The 13,386-nt window shown below is 42.6% G+C and overlaps 1 protein-coding gene across 2 annotated transcripts in view; it reads right to left on the bottom strand.

Annotated features, from left to right (window-relative positions):
• Window positions 1–9,613, bottom strand: part of LOC148019158 (uncharacterized) — a 38,699-nt gene extending 29,086 nt beyond the window's left edge. For both annotated transcript variants that reach the window (XM_087660684.1, XM_087660683.1), the window contains exon 1: window positions 8,872–9,613. In XM_087660684.1, coding sequence (XP_087516810.1) covers window positions 8,872–9,129 — 258 coding nt within the window. In that variant the 5' untranslated portion in view covers window positions 9,130–9,613. The remainder of the gene's footprint in view (window positions 1–8,871) is intronic.
• Between the last annotated feature and the right edge of the window lie 3,773 nt (window positions 9,614–13,386).

Below are 13,386 nucleotides of genomic sequence, written 5' to 3'. Positions count from 1 at the left end.
GTGCGCCCACACTTGCTTCAGCCTTGTTTCAAGGCGCAGCCCTCCTGTCTGCCCTCAAACGCAAAAAAAACACAAATTTGTGTCGCAATAGAAACTCCTCTTCAGGTTGATTCTGCGCTCAGTCAGCCCTTTAACACTGCTCTGATACCATGTCAGAGTGCAGCGGTGCGGAAGTGTAGGACTGAGAGAGAGAGAACGCAGAGGGAGAAGAGAGAGAAAGAGACAATGAAAGATGAAGATATGCTGTATAAAGTGTGCTGAATACAAAGATATGCAAATATATACACGGGCGCAGTGCGCTGGACTGCGTGTCTCCACCTCGACAATGCAACCTGCTGTTCACCTCGAAGTCCGCTACAGTCTGCACTGTCTCCTGTCTGAAATCTGCGAACAGAGACGGAATCTGCGCGTCACCGGTCTGTAATCTACGAGCAGAGAAGTGTAGGAGACTACTGGGGATGTCGGCTACTTATAGCCAGAATCTGACAAAAAACAGGGCGCAGAAAAATATCCTGTCGGCTGCATTAAATGCAACCAACTGACTGCACTGGTCGGACTGCCACGTGACAGTCCGACTGTGCAGTCCGACTGCCTGTCCGACTGCACACTGCACACCTGCCCAGCCTGGCTATGATCTCTAACACCACTATCACTGCATCCTATGTAAAAACCACACAAGTACCAAGCCATATAAGACCATGAACAAACAATAGGTTAAAACCTAAATCCAGTACATAGGGAACTTTGGCCAAAGAAGGCTGTGAAACCAGCCTTCCTTCCATGGACGGGTGGTGAATCCCCGGTTACAACTTAATTACAGCAGCAAACAAGTAATGCAAATCTGAAAATACAAATTTACCTACTGATCTTGGACAATGCACACCTAACTGGCCCCAAAATTGGCGCCCCTTGCGGTATTTCTTTAGCTTTATTGAAGAAAAGTTGATTTACAACGGGATTCTCCCGATCCCCTTCGCAGTCCAAACTCCCCTTGCTGCCCAAAGTGGCCAGCAAGTCTTCAATCTATTTTGCCTCTTGATTCGGACACTTGATTGGCCTTCACCCACATCATAGATGATGGAAATGCCCCATGGCTAGTCCGCCACCTAAATTTAGCTAAAATTCACCTTCAACCCTGAAAAATCCAAGTCTTGGAGCTTCCAACCCTGAAAAATCCAAGTCTTGGAGCTTTCAATTTTTGGCACGCTTCCCAAGGCTGCTACTAAACCCTAATTTCTACAGTAAATTAGGATTTACAACATGGAAATTTGCAATTTCTCAGCCTCCAAGGGTCCAAATGCTGAGATCTTTGGAGCAAAGCTATGAAATGGCTAGGAGATGAAAGAGAGAGAGCTGAGAGAGGATTTTCAAAGTTTTATCGCAAAGAATGACTAAAAATCAGTCAAATGCAGCTGCTGCTCTGCCACAACAGCCTGTAGATGTTGTCACCTGCTGTTGATAGGTCTTCTCTTGCCCCTAGCTGCCTCAGAAGATCCTCCAATGGCTACAAATCAGACCAGCGGCATCTCCTCCCTCTCTCTTGTAGGCTGAATACACTAAAAATGCCTCTCTCTAGCCTCTAAAGACGTTTTTTAGTCTTGCATGGGCATTTTTGACAAGTGGCAGCCTTCCTAAATGGTTTTTCCAACATTATCCATAATTAAATATTTTCAATCTTTAAATACTGAAAATCAATCTAATAATTATTTCGATGCCCGAAAAAATAATCTGACTAGCCAATAATTAAATTGGCTAGGCAACTTCCATTCCCAAGTGTCTCTGCGCCATCTTTGACCATCAGATTGGCATTAGGTACCATTAAACGCCACTTCTCTAGAGTCACCAACTGACACTTATGGCCAAATGAATGACCTAGGCCAACAACTGGCACCAGATACCACCCACCTGAGCCCTTATAGCAACTCTTGCCTTTGACATCCCATGATTTCCTTGGGTCCCGAGCTCGTAAATTTACTCTAGCCCTAGTTACACATCCAAGTGAGGTTTCAAAAATACATGTCCTCATGATAGGCTCCTCAAATAGAAACTATAAAGTTGTCACCAATGGTGATTGTACCCCCTCTAGCACTCAGGTCCTAAAGTCAATCTTGTTTATAGGTCATGTGAGAAGAGACCCCACTGTCAATAAACCAAGGCTTCTCCTAAGTGGAAGAAGCAAGAGATGTCTCCTCCTCAACAAATACATGCACAAAGACAGACACTGTCATCACCAAGGCAACCTTTGAATCCTTTGAATCCTTCTCCTTTGGCTTCAAATGGGGTACTTTTGCTAACACTTCTTCTTAAGATGAGTGTCCTTTCCATAGTGTGGACAATTCAATTTATTCTCCTTCTCATCCCTCCTGTCCTCCTACTTTTTGTACTTGGTCTGTACCTTCTTCTTCTTTCCACCACTTATATATGCAGTAAATGCCTTGGTGGAGCTAGAACTACGGGCCCCGACCTCTCTGAGTTGCTCATCATGCTCCACGACACGTTGTAAAAGCTCCTTCTATAACAGCATCTCACAAGTCCTCGATGTGATAAGACTAGTATAGAAGACATCAAACCGACAAGAGGAAAGCTCACCTCTCACGTCCTCCATCTTCATGATGTCCTCCTTCATAAAGGACGAATCATCAAGATTGAGCATCCACAACTTCTTCTATAAGAAAATCTTGTGGGCAAACGTCTTATGTTGATACAAAGATGCAAGCTTCTTCCACACTTCCGCCACGGTCTTCAACCTGCGAACAATGACAAAATCCTGCAAACTCATAAAGAGAAAGGATCACACTCGAGAGTTGAGCCGATTCCACAAGGCTACATGGTCCATAGGATGGGGGATGGAATCTGAAACAAGAGCCCAAAGATCGAAGGTGTTGAGTATGCACTCAACCTAACATGAACACAACGATAGTTCGAACCATCAAGTTTGTCTTCTTTGGGCGATTAAGGTAAGATAGGCACCTATACCAAAGGTATCAGGGATGGTATCTTCACTAAGGACGAAGCCTTCTGTGAAAGATGAATAGAAGGGGGACGGGTACAAACAAGGGACTTTTTATGATGACTAATTGCGTCTCCGCTTAGAAGAGTGTCTAGAAAGAAGCTCCTCCTCTGAGTCATCCAAGCTCGTGAACTAGTAAGATGTCTTCGAATCTACAATCACCCAGAAAGTCTTGTTTGACAGAGCAACAATTGTCACTTGCCACCAAGAGGCTGTTGCCTCCACAAAAATTGTTGCCCACAACAAAAAATTGTCAAACAAGGTTAAGGAAGCTGTCGTCTGCAAAAATATGCTGACGCCTAAAGCACGGAGTGAACACCAACAAAAACACAAATTTGCATTTTGGGCAAAACATAGAAGTTGATGCCACCTAATGCAAGAAAGCTGATGCCTAGTCCTCCCTAGAGACTATCGCTTGGCTGCCAAGAGGTGCAAACACGGAGTGGACCACTTATGCAAGCTATAAACATAGTAAACACACACTGAAAATCTCCGTTTTGGAAATTTGGGCTGCTCCTCCACGATGCAAACCTACTCTTCTACAATTGATCTCCAGACTATGTCCTCAAACGATGATACCATATAAGTGCACAACCAAAGAGAAACATGAACATAGAGAGAAGCAGAAAAAGAGAGAGAGAGAGAGAGAGAGAGAGAGAGAGAGAGAGGAAGCAAAAGATGAGGGAAGAATATTGCACTAACTAAAGAAGAATGTTGATACAATGATGACCGATTGATCAGTCCCCACACACAACCCAAAGCATCAGTGAGGGCACCAAACCAGGCTGATGACAATAGGAGCACCAAGCACAAAGAGTCAAAGTGTCAGAGTGTGCAATTGCAAAGGGAAGACTGAAGGCTGAAGAGTGTGTGTGTGTCTACCAAGTGGCGGGTGCAACTATAAATAGCAAGTAGCACCAAAAAATTGGCCAACTTGTTGATCCAAGAGAAGCCATAAATGCTGGCTGACCAACAATAAATGCTCGTCACAAAGAAAGAAATGCCAGACAAAATAGGGGACACCCCAAAAAAATCCCAAATGGCAATGACAATGTCTGGTAGGTGTAGGCAAATTGTAGAAAGTAGTAACTAGCCTAGGAATGCACACAGGAAGCCAACAAATAAAGAAAATACACCTAAACTGCCAAAGCTCCTATGTCTCTCTTAGATTCAACAGGAGCTCACAACCAGGAGATGAAAAATTGACATGACTAACACAAGCAGGCTAACAATCTCCACGAGCAATTCTTTTACCACCATCCCTCCATACCTTTTCACAACTTTCTTACTTCGTCATCAACACCCTGGATGGGTGGTTGGGATAGTCTTCTATTTTGTGGTATTCGATTTGATCATCCCTTTATTTCCACCCATCGACACAATCACTCCCAAAAAAAATAAAAGATTCAAAGTGGTCTCATCACCTTTGCAAGTCCTAGAAGGCCACTAGGCAGTTGATGTGAGCACCCTTTGTTCGAAGCCTTGGCCTCTCTAGGTGACCATTTGGGCTCCCACGGTAAAATAACAATTGCCTCTATAGTCTTGGTAGGTCCTTGGGCAGCCAATGTGCATCCTTGGCTCGATGCCCTAGCTACTTTGGCGTTGGACACCTCAAGGTATTATGAGTTGTGCTATTCTTCCAATCCCTCTTTGGTTCCCATTTCGAGCTTGAGAGGGGATGTCAAGCTAAAAAAGATCCATTGCACATTAAACCTTCATTAGTGATACATTACAAACCCAAAACTCATTGATTACTAAAGTTTCCATATCCCATTAGCCAAAACCCTAATTTTGGGAGGATCCATATCTATAAATAGGAGGCTACCTAGCCACTCTGTTCATCCCTTCTTTTGCACGTATAGCCATCCACTCATTGTTGCCACACCGTCACCAATGCAAGGCAACTTGTTTATGGCTGCTGTCTACTTTGACTGCTACCCTACAATTAAGTAAACTCCTCCTTCAGTTGGCACCTACATTGCTGTTGTTCCAAATTGCTGCTTTTGTTGCTACATCAAAGAGAGCTTGCTTTGTGCTGGAGTTGAAAACTCTACCTACCATCATGCACTGAAGGGTTTGCAAGGAAAATGATTGGATTGTGACATATGAAATCTACCATGCTGTCCACATGAGGTGAAGGAAGAATCAAAATGCGCCATAGTTAAAGTATTTGAAGATATTGATGTTGGGGTTGACAAAAAGGTAAAGAAAAAGAATAGAAAAATTCTTAGTTTTCAGAAGATAAGCTATAGTGGATTAACAACAATGCATAGAACACAGCTGCAGAAGTTGATTGTTCACAACTCCACTACCAAATGGCAAGCAAGCTGCCCTGCTGCTCAGCACTGGAGACAACAATTTCCAGCATAGTGAATGGGACAGATTCCGGGAATGGAAATAGGAATAGGGACATGGACTAGAATTGCTATTCCTTGTCACCATTAGAGGGGGCTCTAACAAGGGGACAGGATTGGACACTTTGAGGATAGGTTGGAATTGGGACGAGAAACTAGAAAATGGCCATTCCATGTCACTATGATTTCGAGCCTGTGTTTGGCTGCTACACAAGCTGCCCAGCATTCAACTACACTCTACCAGCCATCATACAGTTATGTACTGCTGCATGTGACCACCTGTCTACTCTTTCATGTAGTACATCATTGTGTTTACTTTGAAAAGAAGTCACAGCTGCAAGGGTAAAAAGACAGCACGAAACCAAAATGGCCCCCGAGAACACGTCTCAGCAGGCCGAGGGTCAGAGTCCGGGTACTCGACCAAGCGATGTGCAAAGAGCAACCAGGGGTGAGAACAAACCAGGGTGCAGCATTCAGGAGTGTAAAGGGAGAGTTGAAAAGTAGGAGAATCAGTCATGCAGCACACTATAGTGTCACCCAGCCCTATAAGAGAGTAAAGAAACAGAAAATGCAGGGTGCAGGCTGGTAAACACAGGATGTGTAGGGCAGATAACAGGTTGTTCCATCAGGAAATGAAGACACCCAGTCCTGAGAGCATCAGTACGTAGCAGTCCAATGCAAGAAGAAGCAGCACTAGAAATGGGAAAACAGAGACCTGCAGCAGTAAACAGCACTACGAATACTAACACAGACATCTGATACCATGTCAGAATAGGGGGAGCAATGGAAGTATGAGAAACTGCTGTAATATAGTGCAAAACACAAAGAACAAGAAGAACACTGCAAAGAACACAAGAACTCAAGAAGAATATGCTCATGAAATGGAATCCACATACCAAGCCACAAGAACAATAGAAGGCTTGGGCATGGAGTCACTAGTAGTAGGCACAGTCTCCCTCTCTTCGCGGGCTGAGTATCTGCAAGTGTATGATGATGACCAGAAGGGCAGGAGGGAGCCTGCCTATAAATGGGCAAGAAGAATGTCAGAGGCAACTACCAGTCGGCCAGCCCAAAAGTGGGCACACGAATACAAGCCAGCCAGCTGTAAAGAAACACCTGGCAGAAAATAATAAATCCCCAGTAATATACAACTATAGCCCATGAGATGTACAATCTCTTAACACAACGCTCCCACAAACAGAAATCATCCTCCTTCTAGGTAAGCTTTAAGGGCAACGATAAGATCTGTGACCTGTCTAAAGACTACTATTATGATCAAATTAAAGAGGACAGAATGTGGACAGGAAAAACTTGAAAAAGAGGAAACTGAGAATACAATGGAACAGAAAAAGTGAAAAAACTGAAGTGAGATAAAAATGCTGAAGAGGTGACTAAGTAAAACAGGGTAAAAATGTGGGCAGGTCCAACCAGCAAAGGTACTGACCTAATCTGATCTACAAGTCAGTCTGTCAACAAACCAAAATCTAGGAAAAAATGAAGCTGGATCAAAAACACTCTCAAGAATCTCCGCGCTTTGTCCTTTATCTTCCCTCTTCTCTCCTCTTTCTTCTTCCTCCTCCTATCCTCTCCCTTCTCCACTGATCTAACAGTCACTAATGGCCCAGCTTTGGCCCCCTCATGTTCTGATATACTACCATGCCTAGTGAGTGCTCCAAGTGGCAAGCATCTTAATTTATAGACCCAATATTTCGTCAATGCTTGAAACTATTGTTAGCAAACATGTGTGTCTTGTGCTGTTACCTTCTGTATGAGGCCGGGATGCAGGAAACAATATTCATTATTGAGGCAGGGTCGTGCGTAGTGGTCGGTTTGGAGGCTCTACCGATCCGCCAGGTACTGGAGCCCACAACAAACCGCTTGTAGGTATGGGAGATCATAGGGAGTCTTACTGGATGGCATATCTGGAAGGCGCAATGTCAGGAGGCTTTCGGCAGAGAGACTTTCAGTACAGGCGACCTTAGCATAGGCTTTCAACCATTGAAGTCAGTTTTGTTCCTTCCCTTCTGCATTCATTCGGTCTCCTTCTTCTCTCCATGTTTGCTTTCCCTTTCATTTCCACTACGCACTTTCACAACTATTTGATATTATCTTGAAGTTCCTCAACTTCCTTTGCATGTTTTTTGCATCTTCATGTTGCAAACATCTAAGGCATTTGGTTTCGCCATTAATCTTCTCTTGGATGTCACAAAAGCATCACATTCTCTGATATTAATAATCTTTTGGAACAGGAGGTGAATCCCATGTTAACAGGTAGCAAAGCCACCTGCATGATCCTACATGTGTGTGCACGATTACTTCCATAAGCTTCGATTTTATTGCATTCTCCTGTGACAGGTTTACAAGGTCTCCTTTTATTTCATCATTAGCATGGCAGCCATTTAAGGAGGTCCCCAGACCCTACTCAGATGCCATTCCAACTAATTCTCTTCCCCCCCAAGTTTGTTGATCACTATAAGAAGTCCAAGTAGCTTTGAAACACCATCAAAGCCGGATACAAAGGAAAGGGCCTTCCAACTAGAGGCAAGTACCACTTTAAATCCAATAGTAACACAAGCAGATGTGTGAGGTTGCATTACACAAAGCATAAGGGCCAATACAAACATAGCAGACAGCAACAAAAATAGATGTCCATTAGACACATGAAAGAAATGCCTATGGCTTGATAAAAAGGTTTACACACCAAACCGTCCAAGGACTATAGACCACCCAAACAAAGACACCTGTGCCCCGTGCATCATGGCAATTGAACCAGCCTCCTTGTGACAGATACCATCTATCCTTCCACATGCGCTAGTATAATTGGTTGATAGTACGGGCCTAAAACAAAGTAAATACATGCATTTTGTGTATGTGTAAAGGCCTACACATTGATGTCCTATTCACACGTCTCCCTGCCCATCATCTTTGTAAGGGGCCTAAGTCACAAAGGGGGACTCTTCCCCTAGTGGACAAGTCCCAAAGACGTTGGAGTCTCAGAACGAGAAGAGAAAAGCTGAGAATCATTGCTTTGCTCGCAACAAGGTGGACTATTGAGTTGATAGCAACCCACACAGGAAGTCAAGGAAAAGGGAACGCAAGTCTTCAAGGTGGCCACAAAGACTCCAAGTCATGGTATACATAAGTCAAAGAAACTCCTGGTCTATGGCCATAAAGAAAGTTATAAAGGATCATTTTGTGGAAAGTACTATTGCTAACATCATTTAACAGGCGTGGAGATGGAGGTCAATATTGCTGCAACTGCAATTCCACAATTAACAGTTGAGAGCTTCCATGTTTGGAGGCTTTTGGGTGGCATCTGTAATTTTTACACAGAGGTGGTGGGCCAATACACCCAGACTTTGTCAAGGATAACAAAAAGATTTCACCCCTTCTTCTGCACAATGTGTGCCCGTGAATTCTCGCTTGTAGGCTGAGAGGAAGTATAGCATCACACTTGTACCTTGAAAAGCTGTATATAGAACAGCAGAGATAGAGAAGGGGAACAACCTGGAAAATAATTGTGAGTCGTGCCAAAGGGGCTGTACACGTCTTACTGACAGCACCTGCAATGCCCCCTGCTAAAAGCTGTGAGGCGGAGCCAATCTGTGCTCTCTGTGCATCCATCCTAGGTTGCTGGGATGTCTCTGCTGCAGCACTGCTAGGCACTTCATCCATGGCGGTGCCGCCGCTGGCCACTCGCCCAACCGCACAAGGTGATCCTGTGTGCAAGCTTCCATCTCTCGCAGCTGCAGCATCAGTCTGCATAACGTCCTGGGCAATCAGTACTGTTAATGTCCTTGGCTATCAATCCTATACCCTGTGTATGAACCTCCTTTTTCTTGCAACCAATCCTCTTTCTGTCTCTGATTCCTTGCTATTCCGTATATCCTTTTGACCCTCTTTTTTTCCTGCAACCAAATATCCGCTTTATATCGACCCTGTCTCCTTACGTAAGCACACGAGGAAACTTCGTTCAGTCATCGTATGGCGGCTCTCTGTGGGCTCCGCAAGAAACCAAGAAAGTCGACCTTTCTTTGCTCGCTATGACAGGAGCTTCCTGGTCTTCTGATTCGGCCACCTCAGGCAAGAAATTAGGCTTTGTGCTCGCGCTTCCCAGGTGGCGATGTCACAATGTAGTCGGTGTGTGGTCGAATTCGTCAACATACTTCTCCGCTAGCTGGCATGGACGATGCCCAAGGAAAAAATTGCAGAATGTAGGGACTGATCTTGAAATAGTGACTCTTGAAATTGCAGAATGTAGGGACTGATCTTGAAATAGTCTCTTGAAAACTTGAAGCACTTAGGGGAAACTCAGATGAGTTCATCACTACTAAGAAATAATCACTCTTGAAACCACTGAAATACTACTCATTGTTGCAATCGGAAGAAAATAAGATGAGTATGCCATGGTTGAAGCAAAATATGGAATAGGTCACAAGCTAACTAAAAACATGCACTTTTGTGGGGTAATTGAATGGCAAAGAAACTAAACACCATAAAATAGGCACATTTATCAGGCAATCGAATGGCAAAGAGAGACAAGATCAGAGTTAAGATGTTGAGATGGGATGAGAGTCCACTAACAATATGCACCACTTCCAAATGTAGAGGCCCAATAATGATAGTCCATGCAATCTTCCAACATCCATGTTTGTGGATGTGGAGGACCAATAATGTTAGTCAGTCCATGCTAGCTCCCAATATGCATGTGTTTGCAAACTGACATAAACATCATCTTCTTGATGCTTGATTGCTTTTGTGAGTTCATTGGTAAATGAACCTGCCTAGGCTTAGCCTAATCTTTTCTTAATATTCTAATTTTGATTCTGATTATCTCCAAATCAATTCATCTTTTGCTTCATTTGCTCTAATTGTCTATATGCATAATAGATGGGAGTATAAGGAAGGTTATGCAAGAAAGCTTCAAGTGTGCACAAGGTTGCTCAAGAGAGCCACTTGCTTTCTAGGTTGTGTTGCTCCTCTTTGTTATATTGAATCTACATCAAAAAGGTAGGATAAATGAGGTATCTACTCACTTACACAATGTAAATAAACAAATTGCATAAGACACTAAGTTAATTGGAATGGCATATGTAGTATCTTAAACCTAGAATTGCATCAGATAATAGGATGCATGTAGTCATCCTCTTCTTAAAGCTCACTCCTTTTCATTATATTGAATCTACATCAAATGAACAGGATAAATAAAAATGCATGTCCTAATAAGCTACTTGGAATCGCATATGCAGTATATTAAACCTAGAATTACATTAGATAATAAGTTGCATGCAATCCTCCTCTTCTTTCACCTTGGTTTCCATACAAAGCATATAGCTCTGTGCATTGCAAATCTCTCAAGTGATTATTGCCTAAACCTATCAATTAGTGTGTGTAGATTAGTCTATAAACTTTGGATTGAAAGTTAATGTTTCCATGAATTGAGAACTTCTATCTATGTAAGCAAAACTATTGGTGGTATAATTTTTCTTTTTCTGGATCATATTATACTTGGAATTGATTTGACACATGTCGACATGAAACAAATACTAAATCACACAAAATCCATAGTTCCATGAATGCTTGCTCCAATGTAGAGGAGATGTCCCGAGGATATGTTTTTACAAGCTTGTGATTAACATGTGATTAACTTCTAGATCTTTGGGCAAGCAAGACATTGCATAATTTGTGCAAGACATGGGCACGTGCATCAATGGAGGGGTTCAACAGTTGCGAGCCAAAAATTAATTAAATATTTAATGTGCAAGTGTAAAGTGTATATTTAAATAATTGGGGATTTTAACCTTAGTATCAAAGCTTCAATATAACTTTAAAGGTTTGTGCATGGACACTAAATGTTAACATTTTGGATTCAAATATGCTTTTTTATGAATAAAATATCAAGGAAAAAACTTTTAAAATGTGACCCAAGTTTGTATATGAATTTTGGGCACATGGAGGTAGTTGTTTTTGAAGCAATCGTAGCGCGTAAGGGAGAGTTCATGACATGTAAGGTAGTGGTTGTGGCATGACATGTAAGGTAGTTTTTAAAAAAAGTAGTCATGGCATTTAAGGGAGGGGTTGTGGTTATTTTTTCAGTCAACTAGTAGTTATCTCTCTATTCCCATGAGCATACATGCAAAAATGGATTGTTTTCTCATCCTCTCGAAGCATGCTCAATGCAAAATAGCAAGGTGCAAGGCTGGAAGATGTCGTGTTGTGCTAGTAATAGTTTTGGGCTACTTTCAACAATGTAGACTTGTTGTCTAGGGTTACATGTTGTATGCAACTTTCTTTCTCCTCAACGGGCACTGATGTTGTTGTGATAGCTACTCTTGGAGTACATGCATGTGCTTTTTCTGATTGCGTGCAATTCGCCATGAGAAATGGATTGTATTCTCTCTTTTTATGCAAGGGATCGGACTAGACAACATTGTGTAGGGCTATGTTGAAGTGTCTAACACTAGCAACAACTCGAAACACCTTTATTGAGGCCCCAAAGGTGATGAATTAGAGGTTAGCACTAGGACTCACAATTGTAAGGTTACGGATTTAAGTCTCAATAGGTGCATCACTTGTTTGGACACCTAAGTTCACGTGGGTTTAACCCCCCCCCCCCCCCCCCTTACCCCCCCCTCCTCCGCTTATGGGTGATTAGATTTGTGTCTCTTGTCTCAAGAAAAAGAAAGCATCTCTATTCATGGGAGACTTGTTGCTTAGGGTTATGTGTAGGCTATATGCAACAATTTTTTCTTCCAAAGGCTACATAATTTGTGGCAATAGTCTTGGTTTGTGTCCAAGTGCATTCTCAAGAGACTATGCAAAGATTGAAGGCTTCATGGTAGATTTGCCTAATATTGGAGATTCACAATCATAATTAGTGAGAGTAGCTTGTGATTTAGTAAAAGCATGCAAGGTTGGGTCAATCTATGAAGAGAAAATAGAGGAGCAAGTTGATCATTAGAGACTATGAGTGACTAAAACCCGCATACATGTGGGGTTGAAACTTAGGGCTTTAGTATAGAATTGGCTACTCTGTACTCATATTGAATCACCCTATTAATCTTAAAGAAATATTGCAAAGGGTGATAAGCTTTGGCACCAATCTATGTCTTTTGTGTATTAGCAGGAGCATTCTAGCTCCCATTGTGTGAAGTGATTTCTCATTGAGATTGTGGTTTAAGCGCTTTTGCAAGTTTGTAAGTGTGAAGGTTGATTCCATGGGTTTCTTGCTAGAACATCACCATCTCTTCAAGAAGGTAGGATGGATGCATATGCATGTTAATGTTTTTGAGTCTCATGAAGTAATGAATGCTAGAGTGATGAGGATGCATTATTCAAACCATATTTGCTCTATGCAATTGGCATATTAAATCTACAATTAGCATAGGAATATGGAATTAAGTGCATGCTTAGAGGGAAGATCAATCTTTGGCCCAAAAAGTGGGCTAGATGTCCAAGGGAGATGGGGAAACCCTAACCCTAAAAAGTTGTATAAAAAGGATTAAAGAGAATGGAAAATGCTATTTGTGTGTGCGCACTCATTTCTTATTTTCCACAGAGAGAGAGAAAGAGAGAGAGAGAGTTTGTGTGTGTGTGTGTGAGTGAGTGAGTGAGTGAGTGAGTGAGTGAGTGAGTGAGTGAGTGAGTGAGTGAGTGAGTGAGTGACGGAGAGTGTGAGAGTGAAGGACCGAGGGTGAAGCTACCATGTCTTCTCTTGAGTGCTCTCTCTTGCCTATGCTCATGCTCCCTCTTGCATGTGAAGGCTATAAAGGATGAGAAGGGAGAACAGGTGCATGAGTCATGGGGCCTTCGAAGTGCTACCTTCATTCCTGAAGGAGGGCCAAATGATCTTACTACAATGCTTTTGAATTTCTAGTGATGTGTGAGTGGCTAGGTGAGAGCTAACCAATGGATTTTGCGCCTTGAACTCTTGAATGAATAAGAGCATGTCCAATAGTCCCAATGTGTTGAGCACATGTTGCCCAACATTTTGGTTCCATTGTCAAGACCAATGACACATTG

Source organism: Lygodium microphyllum, chromosome 20, assembly GCF_053477565.2.
Source record: "Lygodium microphyllum isolate KBCC chromosome 20, Lygodium_microphyllum_v1.1.10, whole genome shotgun sequence".
In the NCBI taxonomy this organism is placed as follows: domain Eukaryota; kingdom Viridiplantae; phylum Streptophyta; class Polypodiopsida; order Schizaeales; family Lygodiaceae; genus Lygodium; species Lygodium microphyllum.
The sequence above is the reverse complement of the archived record's forward strand: the minus strand, read 5'-3'. Positions and strand labels throughout refer to the sequence as shown.